The sequence below is a fragment of the Lytechinus variegatus genome, chromosome 7, assembly GCF_018143015.1.
Source record: "Lytechinus variegatus isolate NC3 chromosome 7, Lvar_3.0, whole genome shotgun sequence".
Classification (NCBI taxonomy): Eukaryota; Metazoa; Echinodermata; class Echinoidea; order Temnopleuroida; family Toxopneustidae; genus Lytechinus; species Lytechinus variegatus.
This window is the reverse complement of record NC_054746.1, coordinates 910,342-938,269: the sequence shown is the minus strand read 5'-3', so window position 1 is coordinate 938,269 and position 27,928 is coordinate 910,342. Positions and strand designations below refer to the sequence as shown.

Genomic DNA, 27,928 nt, shown 5'->3' with positions numbered 1-27,928 from the left:
AAAACGAGTCATTACTCATCATTTTGTGGACAGGGGTTCAAAAGTTAGGTTTTCAAGATTGCATCTGGCGGCCATTTTGGATTTATGCAAATTAGCAAAATTGCCCAAACGACAACTTTGGGCAACCAAGCTGAATTTGTTCTAGGACCCATACGAACACGAATCAAGAAAAAAACTTCATCGGAAAGAACATTTCTAGGTTGGTGTATTGAGCCTATGAGACTGTCAAATCGACTATAAGTAAAATCTTGAGATAACGTAATAAATTTGAATGATTCATTATACTTGTGTGAGCATGTTGTGAAGATGAACACGAGTTTCGTCGTCGGTAATGAGCTTGTATTCTTGCAGTACCTTTTGATTGTAGAGATACACTGCAAAAACTCATATGTTGATTTAACACTAGCCAGGAATCTATATCTGTCCACACCAGAGAAGTGTTAAACAACACCAGTTTGGTTTTGGTCTAACACCAGATATGTGTTTATACAACACCAATTAGTATCAAAACAGGATCGGTTTGATTCCAAGCTGGTGTTATTTCAATACTTCTCAGGTGTGGACAGATATAGAATCCGGGCTGGTGTTAAATTAACACCAGAGTTTTTGCAGTGTATACAGCGTTTATTACAAAACATCATAACAGCATAAGGAGTGCTGATTCATTAGATACATAATTTGCTGATAGAAAAAGTTCATGAATTTACTCCGTATAAACATTAAAGTAACAACATGATATGCTAGAACAACATGCATGGACCCTTCCGTACGTGATTGCTCCAGCCGCACATAGTTCATATTTCAAGATTGAGAATTCTCCTGGTGTAAATTCCTAACGTATAGTTCAGAATAATGACGTCATAAATCCAAGCGTAAAACAATGGGAACATTGCAAAAAGGGCCTACAGAAGCCTTACGAGAGCTAGCTGGCGGAAACAATCTAGAACTGGACCACAAATCTAGAACAAGATGATGCATGCTGCTGCTGCTGCTCCTCCTCCCCATCCTGTCGTTACTGCTACTGCTCCTTCTACCCATGTTGTCGTTACTGCTACTGCTGCTGCTGACTTTAATGTTGGTTGGGGTAAAGGTGGTAATGGTGGATTTTAATTCATTTTTTTTCCTCAAGGGATTTTAGCAATTCTTCATTTCTTTAATTACCCACTATAACAATCGTCACTATCATCACTATCCCCACTACTTCTCCATCCCCACAAACAGTACGCCTTGATTCCCAGCAATGCCTGTGCCAAGGAGGTGGTGAATTTCCTTTTAGAGAAATGGCGGCTCCCAAAACCCAATCTCGTAATCTCGATCGTGGGAGGCACGAGCAACTTTCACATGAATATCCAGCGTCGTGAAGTCTTCCGTATCGGGATCGCCAAAGCCGCAGCTACCACTGGTGAGTATATGTTCTATAATTAGACTCATTATTGTGTGTTCAACAAATTGTTTAACATTGACGTGAGCATGTTTACGGGGTGAATAGTAGGATATTGTGGTTAACACCTGAACTTGCAGGACTGATAACTCGTCTCACCCCCCTCAACAAAAAAAAATACAAACAGGGGACGATCCTATACATGTATAGGTTATTTTTAAGTACTTGAGGGTGAGAGGTGAATGCTTACTCTACACTACCTCAACGTTCAGCCATGGAACTACTGACATTAATAGCTCCATCGTATAGCCAATCGAGGACATACCTCCTCTGTAGACCCTATATGCTGATTCTGTTTCCATACGAAAATCGTATGATTATCGTGCATCAATACGAAGTTTGTACGATCATAGAACAAATATAAACGAAGCATAAAGGAGATCATACTACTTATAAAGTACGATCAACCAACGGACAATCTACGATGATTGTAGGTGTCATAAGGACAAGTGTAATCTGTTGAACCACAAGCATGACAAGGTGGAGAAACTTTGTATGTTGAGGATGCGTTGGAGCAACGAAAATGGAAAGCCCTACACCTTTAAATCTACTTTCTTGGATGTCATATAGTGAACCATGCTTCACTACCATGACGACAACAGTCTTTTAAAAATTATATTAAAAAACAAACTTCCACCGTTTTACTTGAGAAACGAAAGTACTCGTCTGTATCATGAAATGGATTGCATTACATTTTGCTGACAATTCTTTTTTCCACTTTGCTGTTAAATTAGCCATAAGGTTTCAATCTTTCCTTTGTAGAAGTCAGTTACTTAATTACCAAATTATTTCGGCCAACTGGATCCTTACATTATAATGGGGTACACTTGCAAAGTATGACTACAAATCAAATGATCATGGAATATGGTTGTCTCAATATACATACTTGATCATTATATAATTCTTTATGTCTATACCCCCACTATCCTTTAGGAGCATGGATAATTTCAAGTGGACTCAACTGCGGTATCGTCAAGACAATTGGTGAGGCTGTGAAAGACCACGCAGTAGCTGCTGGTCGGGGTCGTAAGAAGGTCGCTGCTATCGCACTCACATCGCTCCGAGAGATCGATGGCGCACAGTCCCTCATCGACGGCGCGGAGGTAGTAAAGCGCTCCAAGCTTGATTTTGCACAATAGGGGAGGGTCTAAGGTGTTAAGTTAACTCCTGTTCATACCTTAAGTGTTTATTTTGTGTGATATGAGAAAACCAAATGTTTGTAGAACCGGTAATCATCTAAATACAGTGCCATCAAGTCATTTGATTTTACGTTCTCTTGATCGATCTCACTGTCATTTTCGTTCTTTTGAGATATTTTTTTCGTGACCCTTTTTAATGATTCCCATTCGTATTGTAATATAGAAATGTGCCCTCTGAAACGGGGCTGTTATAGACATGTAAAACAGGTATGTTCATTGTCACTACCACTATGGATGTAGTCAATATAACTATTTCTATTTAAAAAAAGTACTACCGTATTTCATTAAATCTGCTATCAATTTCGTTACTAATGAATGTTAGTTTATCCTTTCCTGATGGTAACTTGGTAACAAAAATTTAAGAAAACAGTGTTGATGTCAGGGACAGACGCATCTATACGTAGAAAAGGTTTAATTTATTCTAAACAAATTCAATCATTTTGAAATAAGCTTGTGTCCTTATTCATTTTGGATAGGGGCTTTCAGCATAATGAAAGTTAAAAATATATTTTATTAAATATATTTCCATTGTAGAGTCAGTAATCACATTGCGTAGATTGTGTAAGTCAATTATTCTTCCCTGGAAATTCATTGCAATCATGTGGAAATGAAATGAAGCCATTCTCCATAGATTATGTTATTTTCATATCATATTTGATAACTTTCAGCACGGGCGGCCCGTGATATACGGACAGGGTTCTGAAAGAATTACACAGCAGGCCATGCTCGATCCAAATCATCCATATGCACTACTCGTAACAGATCCAAAGAGAGATTCATCCACATCAGCATCGTCGTCGTCACAGAATCATAGACAAGACGCTGACCCGATGACTATACGAGATCAGCAGAGCTCAGAGATCAGGATTAGGAGCTTGATCGAACATGAGATCTCATCACGAAATATTACCCTCAGTAGCAGTGAGTTTTTATGAGTTTTGTATTTATGTTATTTATTTTTAAACTGGAAAACATTTACATCGGTACAGAGGATCGACAATCAACTACTTTTTATCAATGCCTTGATAAAGAAAATCGCGACACGAAAAAAAAAGGATTATGGTTATAGTATTAACAGTTCCTGCCTATAGTTTATACTTGACATAATTATATTCCCTGGAACGCATAGTATTACGATCAAAGTGAATCATGTATTGACACTGACAAATATAGACTGTGCGTAACTCAAGGATCACTCAGCAGCCCAAATCTTTTCTCTAGTTAATCAAGAAACCATTAATATGAATTTATTCACTTTTCTTCCTACTATTATTGTCATTTTTACTGATAGCAGCAGCAGCAGTAGTAGTAGTAGTAGTAGTAGTAGTAGTAGTAGTAGTAGTAGTAGTAGTAGTAGTAGTAGTAGTAGTAGTAGTAGTAGTAGTAGTAGTAGTAGTAGTAGTAGTAGTAGTAGTGGTGGTGGTGGTGGTGGTGGTAAGAAAAGAACTTTGGAATTCAATTGATGCCTTCTACGGGAGAGGGAGGTTGCTCCATTGCACCTTTTCAGAGTTTGTGTAAATATAGTTTTGTATTTAGATCATATACTTAGGTCGGTCAAAATCAATTTTGAACGAGTAAGTCTATTAAACATGGCGTTTTACAGGAGAATGATATGGTCAATTCCAACTTATGTCCCATAATTATATAAACTATATATATTTTTCTCTTATATTTCACTACAGCCAATGTACCAACAGTATGTCTCCTGGTGAATGGGGGACCTCATCAGATACATGCAGTCCACAATGCCATAGAAAATAAGACCCCTGTCCTAGTCCTTGCAGGGTCCAAGGGCTGTGCTAACGTCATTGCTAAAGCTTACAGGCAGAAGTGAGTCCCAATGATTACATTTTATCAATGATAAATGCATCTTGATAATAGACGTTACAATGAAGGTGATAATGACGATTCTATCAACGATGGATGAGATACTACTGCTAATGATGATTGTAGCAATATTAAAAGGATAATAAAATTGATGATTGATAATGATAATGCTAATAATAATAATTATTATGATTATAATATATATAATTATGATTATGATGATATAATAATGGTATTTTATATTGATTATGAATAATTTTGATGAATATAATAATGGTATTTTATTTCAAGACTGTTCGAAGTAAGAACTGAATTGTACGAAACTTTTACATACAAAAAAATGATGATGTTCATGATAACAATGATAATAAAGATATTAATCGTTAATAGTAATAATGATGATGATAATAATTAGAACAATCATCACAATTTTTCTAAAAATTGTCATCGTCATCAGCAGAAGAGGAAGAAAAAGAAGAAGAAAGAATGAAGAAGAAGGAGGAGGATAGAAAATGTGAGGAGAGGAGAAGGAAGCAAGAGAAGGGTGCGGATGAAAAATGCGTTGCTTTTTATTTTCTTGAGCTTTTCATCACCTTTAAACAGTGACGATGGATCAAGTTCTCTACACAACATCGTGAGACAAGAGTTCGGTAACAACGTCCCGCCGAGCGAGATGGTCGAACTCCTAAAGAAGGTAAACGAAATCGTCAAGAGGAAACATCTGATTACTATTTTCGATCTCGACGGTGTCGAGGGAGTCCCACGGATCGACATCGACGAGGCTTTCCTAAAGGCCCTCCTTAGAGGTACACCATCATTGACGAAGATTATACAATGACACCAACGAAATCAACTCCAGACCTATCAAAGATTGTACGTTATTTCAAATGGAATGTCATCGGTCGGTTTGGAGTGAGTTTCTTTGGTGTGATTATGGTAACAAATACTTAAAACACCTTTTTTAAGTATCAAAGAAAAAACAAATCATCATTCGGAATACTGGTTGCTAAATGCAAAAGGCATATAATTTTCTCATTATAAAGCAGTTGGTAAAAGTAGTCAGAAATTAGGTTTTACACGCGATTCTCTATACTAATCTTCGAAGCTATACTGGAATTATTGTATCTTTTGGATGGAACAATTTGATATGATGCTTAGCAATCATCGAATAGAAGAATATCTTCACGATTAAAGTGATTGGTTAACATTGGTTTGACTTGAAAAAAAATCTAAGCTAGAAGGTCGCACTTGTCACCTGTGTCTGTGATATGTTACAAAAATGAAGCCCGAAAAAATTACGTTCGAAATAATTATTTAGTGCTTCAAAAATTGAAACATAAAGTGACCGGAAACACCATCTTAATTTTATCCCATACACGTATGTGTACTATTTAGGTATCTACACTGTTAAAAAACCCGTGATTTTACAGAGAAATAAAAGAAGATTTTGCAGAAAGCAATTACAGAATCATTCTGTAAATTCATAAAACATGATTTTTTTCTGCAATTTAACAGAACAGGTCTGTTTAAAAAGGTGAAAAGACTGTTTTATTCAAGGAAATTTGTAAGATGCCATACACCAAATACCAATTTCCTGTAAGATTACGCAATCTGGTAAGATTACAGGTGTTCACGAGACTCTGCTGCAGGAACTTCTTTTATTTTAAGGATAAATTTTCTAACAGTGTATATAAGACGCCTATTTACAAAATCGTGGTTTGCCTTGTAGTTTTAGCTTTTCATTCACAATAATGGTTGTTTTCAGGGTTTATTAGTTCTAATACATGCACTTGTACACATGTTTCATCTTGGTTTGAGAATTTTTTTTAAATCGGCTGCTCACAAAGTTAAACAAAACCTTTGATTGAATTGACTACAATGTACAATCAAGCGTGAAAATCAAGAAGTATGATCAATCTTTTGTGTCACGGGATCCTGATATTTTCCACCAGGTTCACAAGGTTCGGGAAAGAAAGACCAGCTTCATATGGCAGTAGTCTGGAGGAGAGTGACATTGGCACAGAATCAGCTTCTATCGCAATACAAGTGGAAAGTAAGTCGATCTTACTGCTATAACGGAGCTTGCGCAAGTGTGAAGAAATATTTGACTTCACAAGACATTTGAACAGAACAGTTTACTTTCTTTTTCACGGGCTGTAATTAAAATTATTTGCTAGTTAGCTTGTATAGAAGCGATACATTATATGATAATTATCCGTATTGAGTAGACGGTAAAAACAATAGTTCAAACATATACAGTTAGGATTTAAAAAAGAAAGAAAGAAAGAAAACAAGGGATTGAGGGAATGCGTTCAATCAAATTTTGCGTTGATTCCAAGAGCATAATCCAAACGTAGCAGCAAAAAATCAGATTGAATAAAGTGTATAAAATTATTGAACTTGGCAGGTATCAAGCTTGTAGTACTTAGTTACAAATTATTCCGTAAATCTTTCAGCGAAATTATATTTGAATTAGCAAAATATTAGAATTCTAAACAAAATTCTTTTATTTGCAATTTAACCTATAGATAACTATATTATTATTACTATTTTGGGTTTAGAATACCTCTCCGATATTATATTTTTGGGATACAAAAATCAAACCTCTTCCTCACGCATTTATCATTAATTTATAACCAATTATTCTTATTTTCCTCACATTACTTTTCCAACCCCTTTACTATAGTCGTCAGAACTATTTGAGGCACTCCGCATTGCGTTGGTTAACGACCAGACAGACTTTATACGTCTCTTTCTCGATATCAACGTCAAGCTCGAAGACTATCTCCACGCCGGTGAACTCCGACGACTTTACAATGAGGTATAACCCCTCCCCTCATGGAGAGACTTTCATGAAAAGATTTGTCAGTTATTTTCAGTGATAACTGTTGTAGCTTTTGATAATCTTCGTATCTGATTGGCTGAGAGCAAATTTGGTCAGTAACGAATCAGGACGAAACTCTTCACCCTTTACCTATATACTTGACCTGAATTCCATAACATAACTGTTGTGGTTTTAGTAGGACATTTTAACGAAATAATCACAATTTTGGCCTCTCACCGCTCACCTATTGTTCTTTGACGCTGAAACACATTTCCCTTGGTGACTGATAAAACTATTGCGATAGCTTTGACTGCAGTTGATTTATTAAATTTAAAAAATGTCATCTTTGGGTCTGGAGGGAAGACTACAATATATTTACCTGTTATTCAACATCAATAAGATTGTGGGATCTTTGTTTTATGATTAGATATCTTTTTATGATTCGTTATTTTGAAATAACTGAGTCTTGAGATAAGACTACGCTATAATTTCAATTTATTCACATTAAGAAGAATTAATTTTGGGATCTTTGTCCGGAAGATTTTTTGAATGTTTTGAATACCAAGGTCTGAAGAAAAAAGACTGTGACTTTGCGCTATATGAACGCATTACTATAGGGTTTTAGTTTAGATTCAGTTTCGCCAAAAACCTCTTCAAATCTATAACATTTGTGGGTAAAGTCAATATTACATTTGTGGGTGATCAAAAATTATTACATTTGTGGGCAAAGTGCATTTTTACATTTGTGGGTGAACTTATTACATTTGTGGTTAAAGTGTTATTACATCTGTGGGTGAACTTATTACATTTGTGGTTAAAGTGTTATTACATTTGTGGGCGTTATTACATTTGTGGGTGTAACAACCCTCCCCTTGTGAGGACACCCCTACATTATAGCCCTCTGTTCGAATGACCTTTTCAGAGATAAGCACTTTACTATTTCTAAAACGTTTTATAATATTTTCGCTAAGTTTTTTTTCAGATAATTTATTTTTTAATAAAATCTCGGTAGAATGACAAATTTACTTTTATCCCTTATTAAATAGGTAAACCTCTATATAATAAAGATGGATCAATAATAATTGTTCGCATATATAAATCACGTTATCGTTTGGAGAAAAATGAATCAGAGCAAAATGTTTGATGACCTTTTCTCATTAACAAACACAGGTCCATGAGGATACATTACTCTACAAATTGCTTTTAAAACACAGAGGTCGGGTAAGTTCGTGTCATTTTTGTTTCTTTTTATAATATTCTTGAGAAAAATGCAGTATTGGACTCTTGGTCTAGAATATTTGTATGTTTGAGTGCTACAACAATTTCACAGTTGCTTTCTTAATAAATTTATCAAAGACGAAAATTTATACTGGATATTTTGAAAAACCCCTTTGCATGCCTTCGACGAATAGGGGGGGGGGAGGGGGGATCGGCCCACACGTCATCTAATATGTAATCTTCCAGTATAATGTATTAAATTTTATCAAAAATTGAAAATGTTATTGATTTTGCATATTAATGCCTATTTTGTGAGGTAAATGGGGGACCCGTTTCATAAAGCACTTACAACTGTTGTAACTTTGTCATTATGGCAACTACCATGGTAGCAGGGCTCATCAGCCAATCAGAATCAACGTTTCTATGGTAGTTGCCGTAATAGCAAAGTTACAACAGTTTGTAAGTCCTTTATGAAACGGGCCCCCGATTGTTTTAGCCTCTTAATTACAGCTGAAAAATATCTTTACACGCTAATTTCTAATGATTCAATTCATAATTTCAGTTTATTATACCCTATTGTTTGAGATTTTATACTTCATTATTTAAGATCATACCATTTAAGTATTTATAACAATATGATAATATTTATATATCATCTACATATTCAATTTGAATGTCTTTCAGAATAACAAAATGCCGGTAGATCTGTGTGATGTTGGCCATGTCATCAAGAGTCTTACAACACATGCTTACGAACCCCTTTATTTATCAGGTAACATGTGACCTCATATATACAGTGCGTATCAAAAAAAAGTTTACACTTTGAAAAGGCCCTGGGAATTGAAAAATATACAACATGTGGGTAATTTTTTCACATATAATTATGGGTTTGGGTCTCATCTATCCAATGAAGGTAAAAGATTTGACAGAATGTTACACCTGAGTGAGCACTGTCCATTTTAGTAAAGCTCGCAGAAATCTGTTTGCGCAGAAATGCTTGTTTTCACGCTGTGTCAAGGGGAAAGGGCTAAATCAAATTTACCCTGCGAAGCATTTCTCATAAATTTCCCGAGCACTTTTAGCCAATTGAAATAAAACGGATACATTCAACATGTTCAAGCATTTTGTAACAATTTTGCCGCCCAAATTTGAGATTTCAACACTTAGTAAGCACAACCTTTACCATTTTTGTGCAAGCTGGATCTGAGGACATAACTGAATCTGAACAAAAGTTTATACCAGACATCTCCAGCATTTTTCACTAAGTTTTTATCATTTAAAGTTGATTTACATTTCATTTTCATTTAATACTTGTTTCTCCACACTTTTCCCAAGCTTGGCAATGATTAACAAAATGAAATTCAAGCCTAAGCCATTTCACGTAAATCACAGCTCAGTGTAAAGCAAATATCGTCATGAAGTACTCGGTGTGTGGGGGAGTGGGATGGGGCGCATTGCACTCTTCGAAGTGTTTTGGGCAAGGAAACAAGTTTAAAAAGGTAAAACATATCTTCGTATTAATTTTACTTGCTAATTTCCACGTGTTCTTCATGATTAAGGTCTACTTTTATTCGCATAACTATTTCAAAGTTCTGCGCAAATCATTTTTTACCAAATTTTCAAAAGTAAGTGGTGCTCACTCAAGCGGAAATATTTTTCGACAGTTATATCGTCATTTGCTTATATGGATCTGTACCAATGCTAAAATGTGGAAAAATCTTCGGAATATTACAAATATATAATTTTACAGGATTTTTTCTAAGTGTAAACTTTTTTTTGATACGCACTGTATAATAGACCAATCAGGAAATACTATTTGTTTGTTTTATGAGAGATCGCTGGTTAGTAAAATGTTTTTGCTTAATCTTCTTAATTCAAATGATAAAAAAAGTTAATAAGCAAACCTTTTAAAAGGTTTCACTAGGACAACAGTTTCTGTGAATGCAACTGGTCTAATTGTTATCAGCAGACGATTTAAGTTTGTAACATCTTTGGATTGAAATAAATCTAAAACTTTTGACTAAATTAACCATATAAGGGTAGGCTATTTTGACTGGGATGATTAAAGTCAGTCTAGAAACGGTAAGGATAGGTTTTTATTACATGAACGTATTAATTGTAGATATATCAATAAACATTAGTTTCAACATGGACCTACTAGTACATGTAGGTCTATGGTTTCAATGTACATCTTTCTTCCTGATTTCGCTCTCACGGCACATTTTCCCTTTGGTTTTATAAACTTGAGATTGTGGATAAGTATCATTATATTCTATAATAATTATGATCAATGCGTCGACCCCCCCAAAAAAAAAAATCACACACGCAAACAACAAATAAAATAACTTTAATTACGAAATAGTTCTGAAATGACAACTCCCTCCCCTATTTGAACTTTTCCCTCAGACTCTCAACCCACTCTGAATCCTTGCCGGGAGCTGTTCTTGTGGGCAGTGTTGCAGGACCGGCAGGAGACTGCTCGGTTGTTCTGGGAGGAAGGCAAGGCGTGGATTGGTGGAGCTCTGGTAGCCAGTCGGATCATGAGAGCCATGCAGAGGTTGGAGACAGAGCCACAGCGGCTGGCCAACCTCGAGGAACATCAGAGGTAGGTGATGCAAGTGATGGCTCTTTCATTCCCCTTCTTGAGGATTGTCTTAGAGGGCGCTTCAAATTCGTCTTCATTTTTTTTCTCCATTTATTCCCTAAAAAATATTCTTATCGACAACCAGATTTACCCTGTTTTCATCATACTTTTATGAATTAAGTTATGAACATTAAACTTGTATGAGAGTACCGGTGTCGCCTTCATCATGCCCAAATGACTGGGATGCTCACAGCCACTGTATGTTTCAGAGTTTGAGAAAAAAAATCACAGATTGGATGTGACTTATCCATTTAGTGGCAACACTTTCTACGAATTAGTTTTAATATATATTTATATTGTTGAAATGTTCGTTGTAGGACTAATTTATTTGGTGATTATACATTTCAAATTGTTTTTTTTTTTTCATTCTCTTGATTGTTCTAGTCTGATTGTTCTTAATGTTCTTTCTAAAATATTAAGTAATGGTAACAATATCAAGAATACTGATATATTTATATTTAACAACCTGCATAAAAAGAAGCGTTGTTATTCTGACATCCTTCTTTCATATATCAATACGAGTATACAGATAAGTTTTACAGTTTCATTCTAAGGCAATACAAGTGCTATTCTGCATTTTCTCATGTATCCTTCGATTCCAAAGTGAGAAGCACTATTCATAAACTTCTCATTTGTCAGTGAATTTATTTTATATCATTTCAGGGAATACGAGAAACTCGCCGTTGGTGTCTTGGACCACTGCTACAGAGAAGACCGAAGAAGGACTTCACTGCTCCTCATACGAGAAATGCCCGAGTGGGGTAACGTGTCGTGTTTATGTCTAGGGGCAGCAGCGCACGACAAGCATTTCATAGCTCACCCCGCTGTCCAGAATGTTTTGAATGATCTTTGGTCAGGAAGATTATCAAGGCAGAACAGTCATTGGCAGGTATACAAAGCAAAGTGGCAATGTCTTTTCTACTTTAATGTAAGATTATCAGATAAATTTTCTCTCTTAAAATGATGTAGAAATATTTCATACAATATATATTCAATATTAGTATTTTTTTCTTCATAGAAAGATTTTATTCAAAATCAAACACGAAAGCAATTCAATTTACATAAAAATCATGAAGCGAACATGTTTACAACAACAATTGTACTAAATTATCTAATGATAAAAACAAAAATTATGATGTTTTTTACTGAGAACCCTTTCAATTTCAAAATCTCGTTTCAATGCGTTCTTAAAACAACTAAAACATAACCTATCACCCTTACAACGTGTCAAAAAATAAAATATTTAGCGTAAAGAGTATAACGGTTTATAGTAGAGTATTGAGCGTCAGGGCAACCAACTAATGAATTCTTATTCAAATACACGTCATTGTTCAAAAAAGAGGTTTGGAAGTTTTAAATAAATTGTTGAGTTACAGGGCAGTCCCAAAACAGATGTGAAATACTTTCAACAGAGAAAGAACAAAATGTACATAAATTAGATTTAGACAAGCCAATATCGTAAAGATGTTTGTTCACCCCAATTATCCGATTGAACAGTTTATATTGATAGTAGCAGTTTTAAATTTGTTAAACAAATTATAATCTCCTCCTATAAAAAGCCTCTTAATTTACTATCTATTGTCCACGGCGGACAGCATTTGAATAGTAATGAGTCAGAAAGAAGAGGATCGAGGGTATTTGAATTCCAGTTCATCGTGGCTTAACCGTGAACCAGAATAGCCTGGTGGTTGAGTCGCTGCCCGGAAAGCAGTAGATGGCAGGTTCGAATCCCGCTGGTTCCAATTTTTTCTGACTTATGATTTATGATTTTCATACAGATCGAGCATACTGATCTTAAACAAATAGGAGTAATGCCGAAAATTCGTTAAACAAATTAGTAGCAGTTTTGTTGAAAGACCGCATTTAAAGGGAATCATATACAATCTGTTCTAATTATTAGCCGGTTCATTTATTTAAAATGGCTGCCCATTTCGTTTGCGAAGTCGGGGACTTAAAGATTTTACCAACAGAAATTCTCTGGATAAACTTGCATACCTTAAAAATATTAGTAGCTTGTAGAAAATTTTAAAGATAAACTACCCTGAGAAAGTTATAATATGAACATTCAAAATGATATGCTTGGGAAGACATGTTTGGTTGTCTGTTTCAGATCAGTCGTTCATTTTCTAATATACTGTGTTCCTGTATGAAGGCGTTGCATGGATGTTTATGGTAATTATCAATTTTATCATTTCTTTGTATCCATCTTGTTTTAATTATCCGGATCGCCAGTCGTGGCTGGCCACATTCTTTCCACCCTACGCACTCTGGGGCATCAGATTTGTAGATGAGGAAAAGGACAGGATATACAGTGTCACGCTTCAGGTATATAAACGTTCAAGTGTTTGTTTAAAAAATGTGATGGTCATTCGATTGGTGCCAGGTAAAAATGGCAGAGGTAATAATGGCAGAGGTAATAATGGCAGAGGTAAAAATTGCAGAGGTAAAAATGGCAGAGGTAAAAATAGCAGAGGTAATAATGGAAGAGGTAAAAATGGCAGAGGTAATAACAGGAAATAATGGCAAAGGTTTAAATCATTCTATCGACCTGTTTTGAAGGAGAAGATCCAAAGTGTGCTTCAAATTTGAATATACGAGGAGATATATGAGGAGGACATGGAGGAGATAAAAAAGGAAGAAAGAAGTAGATTGTTGAAAGGGGATCAAAAGAACGATCAAACATGTCAAAAGGGAATATGAACGCAATAATACTCTGTTTGAATCGCTTCTCTTTCATGGAATTTATATTTTGAAGAGATCGTTTCAGTCTTTCTCATCATCTTACTTTCAACCCTCTATTTAATCAGCTTTCCCAGGACCAAAATCCAATTGAAACCAGTTGGATTTCTAACTGGTTTCAATTGGTTTCAACTGGTTTCAATTGCTTTTAACTGGAACTTAACAATTTCCAGTTGAGAAGATCCAAAGTGTGCTTCAAATTTGAATATCCGAGGAGCGATTTGACGTGAAGGCCGTGCATGAAAGTCGAGGAATTAAATACCAACTCAACTCAACTCGATTTGGTGCAGAAGATTTACAGTATGATTTTAAAATGTTACCCTTTCCATTAGTTCAACGTTAGCATTCTAATTTTCTTCTAAAAACATTTCTTATTAAATATACTGTACATCGAGAGGCTTTTGGAATTTTTTTGCACGGGCATGACGGGGGTTTAACACTGGTCATTTATACCTCTGTCATACCTCTGCCATTTTTACCTCTGCCATTTTTACCTTTGCCATTTTTACCTTTGCCATTTTTACCTCTGCCATTTTTACCTTTGCCATTTTTACCTTTGCCATTTTTACACCGAGCCATTTGATTAGTATCACCACATTTGGCATTATAAAAAAACCCTGTGTCTTCCAATGAGTAAATAAAAGGCGGTAGTGGCTATATCTTTGGTCTTGTAAATGTTGAATCTGATTGCTGGTGCACCCAAAATATTTTATCTTGAGCAAAGTTATCAGTTCTTGATGGTTTGTTCAAGGGTTTTCACTTTCTTTTTCAACATCCTCCTTTTCCAACATTCTCATAGATCTACATTTTGGAAATATTTCAGAGAAATGTTTGTTTGTTTTTTTTTTGGTTGTCGACATATTCTGTGATTTTTTGTTTTGTTTTGTTTTTAAGACTCGTGCATCAAAGACACGAGCGTGTGGTCAACTGCAGTTTGATTCCGATGACGAGGAAGATGGTCTGATCGATAAAAGACGAGATTCAATCCTCAGTGACACTGGTAGCATCACATTCAATTCATCATCCTTTCGAGCCCATGTCCCTGCACAGAACTTCACGTAAGTATATTTGGCTGCGGCTGGCCTTTATGGTAATCATAGGCGGCAGTTCTGGGAGATTTTTTTATTCATTGTAGAGGGGTAACGACTGTCGAATCAACTGAACTGTCGAATCAAAATATTCAGTGCATTTCCTTGCACTCAAACAAGTTTTAGGGGTGCCTCGATGCTAACTTTGTTATCATTGATTGATTGCACCAATTTTATTTTTTGTTGTTGCTAATTTTTGAACTTGACAGCCTCCTACCGTTTGATGAGATGCTCAAACACAAGACAGTGAATTTGGAATCGATTATGAATCATGAGGAGAAAACCAGAGTCCCCTGGACGAAACGGTTACCTCTCTTCTTCAGCGCTCCCGCTATCAACTTCAGATACTATGTGGTAGGTATTAATAACCATGACTGATTGGTTCGTTATTCCGAATATACGAATACTCCTATGGGGCACGAATACTCCAAAAGCCTCCGAAGAACTAACGACCGATCGATTGATTGATTTTTGTTATTGATGGGTTGGTTGAATGTTTTATTGATTTCTTTTTCATGATGGGTTGAGTGAATGATTGATTGATTGGCCATCAAAGGCAACTGACCAAATTGGTATTTTGTTTTCTTGACTATCATGATCTCCCATTAATAAATTGCTTGTTTGATTGATTGATTGAGTGAGTGAGTGAGTGATTGATTGATTGATTGATTGAGTGAGTGATTGATTGATTGAGTGAGTGATTGATTGAGTGAGTGATTGATTGATTCAATGGGGGCATCGTAGTCTAGTGATTAAGGCTCTCATCTTTTAATCTGAAGGACGTGGGTTCGATTCCAGGCCATGACGTGTTTTCCTTCAGCAAAAAAAAAATACCCACATTGTGCTGCACTCGACTCAGGTGAGGTAAATAATGCATGGTACCGGCAGGAAGTAATTCTTGAAAAAGCTGTGCGCACCAGAATCGGTAGATTAGCCGGGGTAATATAGGAGCGCCTTGAGCACCAAGTAAGTTGGATACGTGCGCTATACAAATCCTATATCATTATATATTATTCATTGACTTGTTCATTAAAATGCATGGTTGATTGTTGGCTCACTTTACTAATTTACGACAACCAACAACTTCAGAGGAGGCAGACTTGAATGATTGATCGACACCCAATCATCAAACTTTCAACAAGGCTAGTTCATCTTTTATTTCATGAATATTTCAATGTGTTTTTTTTCTGCAATACTTCTCAATAGATGTCGCACATCGTATTTCTTGCCCTGTTCAGTTATGTTCTGCTGGTTGAATTCAAAGCGGAAGCGACCATCACTGAGTATGTTCTTATTGGTTGGGTCGGGACACTTGCAATCGAGACCATCAGACAAGTAAGATTTTTTTTCTTTAATCACTTCTTACTTCGTTGTAATGAAATGAAATTGGCCATTAACCATAGATCATTTAATTCATTAAATGTTTGATTGATCACACATTATAGGAATAAGATATAGGCTCAGAAAACCTCATGAGAACGGACCGTGAAGAATTATAAGAGTCCAATGAACTAAATGGAGAGTTAAACGTGTATTATATATAAATTTCCTTAAAATAAAGCTAGTCGTGATGACTTTTCAAATTAATCTTATTAAGCAATAATGGTATGATACAAATCAGAACAAAAACATGGTGTATGACTGAATTCTTAAATCCCGAGATAATCAATTAAAGTTTAACCTTAGTTTACCAATTTAGAAGGCATGTATAAAAGAGATTCAACCCTATCAATTCACTGAGATTTTTATTGAGCTTGAAAACTCATTCCTAAGCTATAAAAGCATGAATAACTCTCAATTTTGATCAACAATAATCCTGACAAATACCTTATTGAATGCATAGGAAATTCAGCGAGAGTTTCTAAAATAATGAAAAAAGGTTAAGGTTTCAATTTCGAGGTTCATTTAAGCATGAGATTCGCACACTGTATGTGCCAAAGAAACTATTTTCTTATATTCAACTTCAGAATTTCAATTTTGACAGTGTGTAGAACCGCTCTGCTATATAAGCTACTTTTGTTTTTATTTTTTGAGACAAAATTGCTATTATGGCTATTTATAGAGAACCCTGTTGTTGGTTTGGTGTGGGGCTGGTCACAAAACCATCCCAATGAAATAAGAAAAGAAAAAAAATAACAAATAACATTTTTTTTTTGTGTGTGTGTGTGGGGGGGGGTAATGGAGATCTAGATAATAATATTAAATAAGATAAATTTGAAACAGAGTAAAGGCTCATGGATATCTTACAAATACTAGCTAAGAAAGGTTTATATTTCCAGAAATGAAGCTTGAATTCATTCAATTCATTTCATTAAATGGCTTGTCTGATGTTTTATCGGACAGGTACCATAGTAACCGTGCTTCTCAGCCAATCAAGATCAAAGAAAATAGATCAGACAACTTGTCAGACAAATTTGTTGATGAAACGCTTCTCTGGAACACCCTCATCTGAGGAACTGTCATTTTACTGAATGTGATGAAGTTCATAGAAATGACAATCATTGATCATTGAAACTTAAAACTAAATAAACTTGAAACTTGATTCAGATATCAACATTACCATAATTACTCAAACTGAATCGTTTGTTCTTCTTTGTAATTCAGATGATTTCCATCGGCGGTTTCTTCGACTGTCGTAAGTTCATCCAATCGTGGCTTCTCAACTACTACTACCTCGTTGACGCTGTCTGTGTCATCATGTTCGCTGCCGGCACCGTCATCCGACATTATCCCGGCATGCTCGATGCCGCCCGCATCATCCATTCCCTGACGCTCGTTACGTTTTATATCAGACTTCTCCACATTTTCTCAGTCAACAAGCACCTCGGACCCAAGCTCATCATGATCATGAAAATGGTAAATTTTAGATTTGAGATTTCTTCATTTTCCCCCTTCTCAAAATACGATCACAGTTACGAAATAAGTAAAAAAAAACGCATTATATATCACAAAGTTAAATGTCAATCATGATCATACATAATTCATAAAAAATGGGATTTAAAAAATATAAGATAAGATAAATAGGAGCTGATCTGCTCTCAGTCAATCAAATGCAAAGATTTGTAGAAACACCCGTTGGTAAAATTCAAAGGAAAACTTTTCGTGAAACGCTCCCCCATATATTATGCAAATTCGAATACTGAAAATATCATGTGATGAAAACAATTCAAAAATCAAATTTACACTTTTAGAAGACGTCCTCATCTTATTCAATTGCTGTGCTTGACGACTTTATAAACAAATGATAATCATTTTTATGATTAAACAGAAAAAGAGCCATTTCCCAACTCTGAAGCTAGCCCATTTTCAAAGTTTATCTTTCTGTTCCTCTTTCCATTGATGCATTTTTCAAGTTCTGTTAAAGTTTCTCTTTATTTTTTTTATTTAAAACGAAATATTTGGAGTACTGATAGTGTATACATATTTTTATATTTCTAAAAGCGATTTAAAAAGTTCACCCGTTACCCCGAATAATTATTCAATAAGATAGATCAACAATCATAATACCAACCAGCGATATATAGCTGTTGCTACAATTCTATAGCGAGTCGATTATTTAAATTTAATTCCTTTTTAAATGATCCATTTTTATTTTTAATCATCATGTGATTATGTAGAACAATAGTCTCCTCCATTCTAAACTTTAATTGATTTTTATGAAAGGAAATAACAAGTTTTATTTCTTTTCTTGCACTCCATAGATAAATGATCTGTTAGTATTCATCTGTATCTTACTGGTGTTCGTATTAGCCTATGGTATAGCATGTCAGGCAGTCCTCTTTCCTCATGTTACTGATACTAGACAGATGATGAAAGGAATCTTCTATAGATCATACTTCCAGATTTACGGGGAATTATTCCTGGAGGAACTCGAAGGTTGGTTTCAGTTGCATGGTCGATAATCTATATACACTCTAAAAACACAAAAGGCGAAAAGGGTGGAAAAGGGCCGAGGAGTAATAAAAATTCAACATTTTCCTCTCTAAAATGTTATCACTATTCGATCCGTTTAAATGGCGATCCACCCCTTTCATCCCTTCCATAGTTTTAGAGTGTATGAATATAAAAGCATCTCAAGTTCATAGTGATTTTTTTTCGATTGTTATGAACAGTAAAATGAGTTTTCGTGTCTGCCCAATAAAAATTTTGGTTACTTTTTCATAGTTTTCGGGTACTTTTGGATGGAATTCTGAAATTGAGATGAGTTCATGCATGTAAAGCAACAATATTCTAAGCTTATCCTTTTTATATACGGTAGGTATATCATTATTTGTATGGGGATTGCTTTGATAAGGTGATCAGTACAACAAAATAAATACAAAAATGGTCTCCCCAAAAGGACGCCGCCCTGCATATCCGGTCATTTAAAGGGTGGCGTTTTTTTTCAAAAATGCTTGCGTTCTACTATCTCTACTTTTAAAAGAAAACCTTTTTTTTCAATAAAGTATGACAAGAGATAGGGAAAGGAGAACAAGTGCATAGTTTAATTGATGAGTGAAAAGAACGTTTTTTTTTAATTTTCCTCATTCACTGGCGGATCCAGGGGGAGGGAACAACCGACACGAACCCCCCCCCCCTCCCCTCTTTAGAAGCTCAATTAAAATTTGTAATGTAAAAATGTTGTTAACACAAGTGTGCCCCCCTGAAAGTTATGGACGTAATACCATTAATTTATTTTTTCAACCTTTTTTTTATCTTGGATCCACCCCTGGCCTCATTAATATGGGGTTACACTAGTGAAACAAATTTTGTGTTTTTTTTTTCTTGAATCTTATTTAGAATTAAGGCTGTTTAAAAAATGTATTAGAGTTCATATCACAATCGCTTCTTAATTTTTTTTTTTTAACGCAAATTAACTTCTCATCAAATTCAGGACGCAACGATTGTTCAAACGAGGACCCACAGATGGAGCCCTGCCCAGCCAATATGTGGTTTGGAACAAGTATTCTTGCCGTATATCTCTTCATCAGCAATGTTCTTCTCCTCAATCTCCTTATAGCAATGTTAAAGTAAGGTCAAATTTTACTGTATATTATGTAAAAAATGAGTTTAATTATGAATATAAGAATAACCGGAGTCCATCTCTTTGCCAAATTGAGTTAAACATTTGATATTTTACATAAGCCAGACTTGTGAGTAATTAATATGTCAGAATTACATCCAAAAGTACCCAAAATGATTGACAAAAACTGACCTAAATCCTCACTGGACATTATTCTGTTCCTTCTTGGTTGACTCGAAAAGAACTATCATTGGGCTAATATTCATATACCCAGATACTTACAATGATTCTGCAAAATCTTTCTAAATTGCCTGATGCACCCCAAAGTCACATGCAGTATCAGCACAAGTATAAGTTGTAGTATATATGTAGTAGGAGAAGTAGAAGTAGAAGTAGAAGTAGTAGTAGTAGTAGTAGTAGCAGTAGTAGCAGTAGTAGCAGTAGTAGCAGTAGTAGCAGTAGTAGCAGCAGCAGCAGCAGCAGCAGCAGCAGCAGCAGCAGCAGCAGCAGCAGCAGCAGCAGCAGCAGCAGCAGCAGCAGCAGCAGCAGCAGCAGCAGCAGCAGCAGCAGCAGCAGCAGCAGCAGCAGCAGCAGCAGCAGCAGCAGCAGCAGCAGCAGCAGCAGCAGCAGCAGCAGCAGCAGCAGCAGCAGCAGCAGCAGCAGCAGCAGCAGTAGTAGAAGCAGTAGTAGGAGGAAGGAGAAGGAGGAGAAGGAGGAGGAAGAGACAACGAAGAAGAAAAATGAAAGATATAAAAAGAGGAGAATGAGAAGGAAGAGAAAAAGGTTGAAATAGACAGCAGAGGAGGAGATCCTTTTACTAAATCCTATTTTTTCCCCTGTTTTTTCTCCAGCTATACCTTCGCCTTGGTACAAGAGAACACAGACGTGGTATGGAAGTTTCAGCGATACTCTCTCATCAAAGATTACTACAATCGTCCAATCTTAGCACCTCCATTCATCATCATCAGTCACATCTTTATCTTGTACAGCTTTATTCTGCGATGTTGGTGTGGCTGTTGCGACAGGTTTGCACTCTCAAGGAGCCTCAGTGAGTAATAGCATGGACCTACTACCACTCTGCCATCCAAATATCTACCAAGGCCTAGAATTTATTGTTATTTTGAGAAAAAAAATAATCTGTTTAACTTTATGTTTTCTTGCCTTTTTATTTAACGTCTACCTTTTATTTCTATTCGCTTTTCCAAGTCCTTCTGGGACTCATCACATGTGTGTTTGTAAAACTAAAAGTTCTGTAAATTGAAATAAATAAAAATTGGCAGAAGTGGCATTTGAACATGCAACCCTATCATTGTTAATGCGTTAGTTGTTGCAATTGTTACGAGGTGTAGTCTTTGATGGCATAAACCGACTGATACCAGGAAGAAAGTGGCAGGCAGGTCTGTAGTCACCTCACCAAAAAAGCAAACTAATTATGCTTAGTACACTTTCACCCAAGTTAACATATTTTTTTCCTTTTTTCTGGCGGTGTGGTGATGTTTCTAGAATGCAAATTATAAACTAACAGTGCATAGAATATCCTTCCTTGCTAAGTGATGATTAGGTAGGCAGTAATTCATAACCAATATTACGTCATCAAAATCAACTTAAACATACTCCATATTGTGAACACGATAAATATTGAGTTTAATGCTTCGCCCACCACGCGTTATTTCAAAATAGATTATAAAAATCCCCTTAATAGCTGCAGAATGGATTTTGATAAGAATTGTATTTTAAGTAGGCTGATAATTTTTATGTAAACTTGTTTTTCACTTGGAATGAAAGGCAAAGAAGCTGTTTTAACATTCCATATCTTAAAACTTCTCTTTTGTTTGTTACAATTTTTAGGACGGTTACTTCCCGGAGACTTAATTGCTGAAATCACAACATGGGAAAAGATACAAGGTGAAGATTACGTCACAAAGAGAAACAAGAAAAGGAATCTTGACCTCACCGATCGAATGAGTACAACAGAGATGAAGTAAGTTAGATCAGCTAGAATACTTGTTATCTGTTGATTGATTAATTGATTGAGTGATTGATTGACTGATCCATTCAGCATCAGCAATATACGGAAGAAAAGGTAATCCTGCAAGTCTTCTGTTCGTTTCTTGATTGATTGATTAATCCATTGATTGATTAATTAATTCATTGATTGAGTGATTGATATTGATTGATCCATTGATTGATTGATTTTCCCTTGTCATCATTCCCCTTGTTCTCTGTTTCTGCCTCGCAGTATTTGTCTCTACCCCCCCCCCTCTGCCTCTCCAATTTCTTCTCCCCGCCCCCCCCTCCTCCCTCTGTATCTTATCTTCTAAAGAAAACACAAGAAGTATTCAAAATTAACTTTTTTGCCATTAATCTGTTGCCTTTCAGTGAATCTTTTACATAGCCCTTCATTCTTCTTTGCACAATATGAAAGTTAGATTGAAAAGAAGAAAAATTAATGGCTGGATAACAAGATGCATTTTGTTCTACAAATGTCATATTCCAGCTTAAATGAAAAATTAGAATATGCCTTATTTTATTATCCTTGTTTACAGATTAGAAAGCCTTTCTCGGAAATCAACAGCATTTTTCAACAATCCTGAAATTGGCACTCAAATGAAGGAACGATTAGATAATTTAGAATATCAGGTATAATGGTTATATATTTCATTATTGGGGGATTTCTCACTGACAAAATTTGCCCTAGGCCAATCAGATTCAAGGATTTGGCAGCTTATAACAATAGTCAGTAAAAGTCACCATTTGTTTTATGAAATACTCCCCAGAATTGAAAGATGGTGTTATGAAGTCATGTGTTTTGGTGAAATTCATACATAAGTCTAGTTTGATGACTCATATAAATTCATTTATAATGCAAATTGATCACACCGTACAAAAAATTCAATTCTGCATTGATACACTATCAAATATCATTTCAAGTAATTCTAACAATATTTAAACATAGCGACAAGAAAAATATGTATCTGGCGAAAAGAGGATAACTGTCGAAGAAATATAACAGTTTTTAGAAATAAATTTCTCTTCTGTTTTTTGAATAAAATAATGGGCATTGTTTGAAAGGGTATAGTGGAGATGTTTTCTAGAACTAAACATTCATTTAAAAAAAGTATCACAATAGATTGGAAAGTTTTTCATCTGATTAATGGGTCTTGTTCATCATATTTAAAAAGAAAATGAATGTAAAATATTCCACAAAAATATCTCAAAATTAGATGTCTGTATAAAATCCTCTATTAAATCATCTAAACCTCTCATCTCTAATCCTTTTTTAATATCTTTATCTAATCCTTTGCAAATCAAACAGATGACAGAGATGAAAGAGCTGCTTCATCAGACACTGAAGGCAGTATCAGGGTCAGCAGGGGAAGCTACAATCAAGGGCCAAACACCAAAGAAATTGATTCCTAAAACATCCACAGAGCGAGGTGAGGTGAAGGAGTCCAAGGCAAGGGATGAAGTAGAAGAGGATGTATCAAACGAAGAGGAGGAAAGGACTCTGGAAGAATGTAAGGAAGATGGAGAGGATGGTAGGCAGATGGAGGAACAGAGGTTGGAGCAGGATGAGGAGAAAGAGGAGCAGGAGAGGCTGGAACAGGAGGAGCTGGTGCAGGAAGATGAAGAATCCATTCTGGATATTAATCTTGAGTTGATCAATGACAACGAGTAACATGATGGGATGGTGTAAATCCAAGTACCAGACCTTCGGTGTTAAAGCTACCTAAACATCAACAGAGCAGGATGAGGTGAAGGAGTGAAAGGCAAGGGAAGCAGAAGATAAGACATCAGGCAAAGTGGAGGAAATGAATCAGGAAGAATGTAAGGAAGAGGGGGAGAATGGAAGGCAGACAGAGGAGTAGGATGCAGAGAAAGAGGAGATAGAGGGGCTGGAACAGGAGGAGCTGGTGCAGGAAGATGAAGGAAAAGAAGTGATCGACAAGGAGTAAGATGATAAGGTGTAAGATAATGGGTTGTTTGGGTAACACCAACAACAGCCATCTTAACACATAACATGGAATGGAACTGGTCTTGTAATTGATATCATTTTAGTAGGTTTTAGAACTTAGTTCAATAGTCTGATTCACGCTGTTGACACTACCCAAGCATTGCACTTACTACATTTAGATGCCAACCTTGCAAGGCTTGCATAGGTACAAAGACATCCTGTATATTTTCTAGCAATTAGGTACATAGTACTGCCATTGATTTATTCAGGGTGACGTTTCATAAAGCTGTTCGTAAGTTATGAGTGGCTTTGAGAATGACTGGTGAACCCTTCTTACGTGCTAAACCATCACCAATTCAATATACCATTGACCACAAGAAAGGATCACCAGTCATTCTTAAAGTCACTCTTACCTTACGAACAGCTTTATGAAACATGCACCAGGTCCAACATGGGTTGGCTGTTGGTCAATCCTGAAATGGTCATAAAGCATATATGGGTAATGCCTTCTACAATCTTAAGGATAAATGAAATCATTTGTTGTAAACACTGATTTCATGAATGAATCTTCCACCGCAAAGAGGGAATTTACCCATGTAACTAAGCATCGTGTAGAAAACAGTAATCTCTGAATATTGACAACTACTTTTGAACTTTTTAACTGGTATTTATAATTGCTACATCATGAATAGTTTTTAGTGATAATAGACAGATGTTACACTTTGCTTGATGATAGGTGCAACTAATCAGATGGTGCTCTACAACTAATTTTTACTTGGTTTCATGAATTTTATTTGTAACCAGAGGTAAGGCTAGTAATATCATAAATGGAGAGAGAATCAATGACTGGATATGATATTGATGATTCAATGAAAAATATGGTATACAATCTTTAACCACATCATTCTAATTCTATTATATTTAAGCCAAAGTTCATAATCAGTTCAGCAGTTGTCACAATTATGTGATGTAAAGAATTATTTTAGTATGAATTTAGTATTACTTGTTCTGTATTTTATTTGGTAATCTTTCCCCTTCAATCTAGGGTCAGTTCCATAAAAAATTTACGATAACAGTTAAAAGCTACTGAAATCCTTCAATCTGGTAAATCATTCTATTGTACATTTGTTGTTCTAACGAATCATCATGAAATGGGACCCTGTACACATATATGAAGTTGAGTTAGATTTCTATGTGAAACATTCTGTATATCTATTTGTATATATACTTTTACATAGGTAAAATCCCCAAATAGTAAGAATATCTTGCCTCATTTGTTTTTTTAATTAGCTTACATAGATAACTTTTATTTGTACATAATTTATTTTGTTCTTCCTTCAAAAATAAAGACTGCTATAGAAACATTTTGCGGTTTCTTATAAGTTAAGCTGTGGTTAAGAGACAGGACTAAAGAGGCTGCTACACAAGCAGCCTTTTGAAGAAGGCGTTGCAATCAAATGCATCTTGGTTTCGAGCCAATCATAGTGAATATATATAGGACTTCCGTTTGGTTTCCTTATTGGGTTTAAACGCAACTCTTTGTGCATGACCACTAGATATTTTAGCATACGCTGACTAAAAATGTCTAACTGTGACAGTTACTATACCAAGAATTTTATTATTTTCAGTCTTCTATGTAATCCTGGGTTAATCTTTGATTATTCAATATTTGTGATATAGGCAGAATATCAAAGAATATTCAATTCAGATTTTATAATCTTGCATAACCCTCTTCTGTTTTTTATTTCAGCACAAAAACAATTGAGACACAAATTTTAGCATAGGATCATAATAATCTATCCTTGGCGAATTAGTTGGCTAGAAGCACTTCATAAACATTTGGTGCAAGTTTACCTTGGGGTTTACTAAGTCATTCATAGTAGAGCACCAACAATAGGGTAAAAATATACAGGCCTGTATTATGAACTACTGTTTAGTTTAAACTCTGGGCTAAATTTGTAATTTAAACTATGGATTGCCACTTGTGGTACAAATCTCAGCATTATCAGGTTCGATTTAGCAGCTTAATCACTCACATTTAGAACTGTCTGGGAAAGGTTAGTAAAATAGTTTTCTTTACTAAGAATCATACAATGTAATAAAAAGAATTGGCATTTCTGGCTTCCCATAGTTTGAGCACAGTTAGACCATGGCCTAAATTAAACTAGGCCTCAGAATAAGGGCCACAAAGTTTTAAAAATGTACACGATTCTTTCATACTGCACATATCTCTCATACATGTAGAATTTAATTCCATGTCTTTCATTGTATAAACAACAAAATTTATAAAAACATTATTCTCTTGTTGGAATATGAGACATAAAGAAAACCTTGTACATAAGCAGAAAATACATTGTGGAAGACTGTTGACATGTGTGAAAGGCACCTTGGAATGTGTGATATAGTATTTGAGTACAATCACAGATATACATATATGTGTTGTCTTGGCAGCAATTGCTCCATGATCAACATTCTTACGACTTAAATAAAATGTATGACATTTCATCGGTGGGCTGTTAAAAGCCTTGTATATTTATCAAATTTTAGAGGAATGGAGGACGGCTTAGAGTAGACAAAGGAGTATTTTAGAATTATGACAATGGTGGTGACCCCATATTGCTTGAGAAGAGTTTCTGAAAGCCTGAGAGGAACTCTCTCTAGGTAAAAGTATGTCATAACTCTGAGTTGTCCTAAAAATGTCAACAATTTGGCTACAAGATTCAGACGGCACACCGACATTGACACGTATAACAGGCAAAACAAAATCCCTCACCTAAAATGAACTAATATGTATCCTTATCTAATTGTTCCTTGATGAGATTTGTGCAATAGCAAAAAAAGGAAAAAAGACATAAATATACATCCATTCATGATTGCACCTCGGTTATATTATTACAAAGGTTAAGCAACAAAAAAGTACATGTACCTTGTCCTAATTGTACCAAGGTAAAACATTGTCAAATAATAAGATATTTGTTGCCACAACATTATGTTTGATAAGAAAAGACACTTGCTATGTTGCTCTACATGCATAACTTTTCTTAGGAGTTTTAGTACAACTTGGTAGTAGAAACTAGAATGGAAACAGGGGCCCATCTTACAAAGACTTGTGGTGATCTGATAAATTGTAACTCTATGAAAATCCATCAGTGTCATAATTTTTTTTACAAGAAATTTGCAAAATGCCCTTGGTAAACAAAGGAGAACACACTAAATTGTCAAGAAATTGAAGAATTTATGATTATACATCATCCATCTAGAAATTTTTTGAACAAACATGCATTTTATAAGTTGACATTGCTGGTTTTCTATAGTTACAATTGATTGGATCAATCGTAACTCTTTGTAAGACGGGGCCCCAGTTGTGATGAATACAAAAAGAAATGAAGGATATTCATCATGTTCACCAAAGTCTGCTGACAGCAACAGTATCACAGGTCTATCTGAAATTGTAAAGTATCTCATTGATTCTAGATTCTATGATGAATCATGTTTTAATTCCATGGAATTTTTCAAATACATGTTCATTGTGGAAACAATGTTTGAAAATGTTGGCATAAAGTAACATTTTCAATGTGATGAAAGTAAAATTCATTTATATTTCATAATAAAAACATATGAATGCACAGAAATCTACTAATGTTTATTATTAGTATGTCACATCAAAACTATTTTAAAATTAATTAAAGTTGATGAAATATATGCTGTTGAATAATTGGGGATGGGGTAGGTGTTTCACAAAGATTTAAATTTTCATCTGTGTGTGAAATAAAAGGCATCATTGCATTGGTCAATCATGCTAAGAGGATGTATGCTATTGTGGAATGAATCAATAAGATTGTAGGGGGGGTTCACAAAGATTTAAGAATGACTCAAGTCGCACTTAAATGTCGACGCACACATTATATGCAACGTGCAATCTCATTGATAGATACGCAGTAGTGCACGTTCTCATGACATGATCTGACCAATGTGTTCAAGCCTTTCATAC

General features: G+C 35.3%; 1 protein-coding gene across 1 annotated transcript in view; it reads left to right on the top strand.

Moving 5' to 3' along the window:
- The window catches only part of LOC121418154 (transient receptor potential cation channel subfamily M member 5-like), a 34,524-nt gene extending 6,955 nt beyond the window's left edge, over positions 1–27,569 (top strand). Inside the window, exons 4-25 of the mRNA XM_041611872.1 lie at positions 1,222–1,402; positions 2,375–2,544; positions 3,309–3,561; positions 4,323–4,470; positions 5,071–5,273; positions 6,420–6,520; positions 7,154–7,288; positions 8,462–8,512; positions 9,194–9,281; positions 10,916–11,114; positions 11,817–12,042; positions 13,386–13,478; positions 14,787–14,950; positions 15,190–15,334; positions 16,187–16,315; positions 17,585–17,836; positions 18,682–18,856; positions 19,854–19,989; positions 20,834–21,030; positions 21,831–21,963; positions 22,529–22,622; positions 23,299–27,569. Coding sequence (XP_041467806.1) covers positions 1,222–1,402; positions 2,375–2,544; positions 3,309–3,561; positions 4,323–4,470; positions 5,071–5,273; positions 6,420–6,520; positions 7,154–7,288; positions 8,462–8,512; positions 9,194–9,281; positions 10,916–11,114; positions 11,817–12,042; positions 13,386–13,478; positions 14,787–14,950; positions 15,190–15,334; positions 16,187–16,315; positions 17,585–17,836; positions 18,682–18,856; positions 19,854–19,989; positions 20,834–21,030; positions 21,831–21,963; positions 22,529–22,622; positions 23,299–23,661 — 3,636 coding nt within the window. The 3' untranslated portion in view covers positions 23,662–27,569. The remainder of the gene's footprint in view (positions 1–1,221; positions 1,403–2,374; positions 2,545–3,308; positions 3,562–4,322; positions 4,471–5,070; positions 5,274–6,419; positions 6,521–7,153; positions 7,289–8,461; positions 8,513–9,193; positions 9,282–10,915; positions 11,115–11,816; positions 12,043–13,385; positions 13,479–14,786; positions 14,951–15,189; positions 15,335–16,186; positions 16,316–17,584; positions 17,837–18,681; positions 18,857–19,853; positions 19,990–20,833; positions 21,031–21,830; positions 21,964–22,528; positions 22,623–23,298) is intronic.
- The last annotated feature ends 359 nt before the right edge of the window (positions 27,570–27,928 follow it).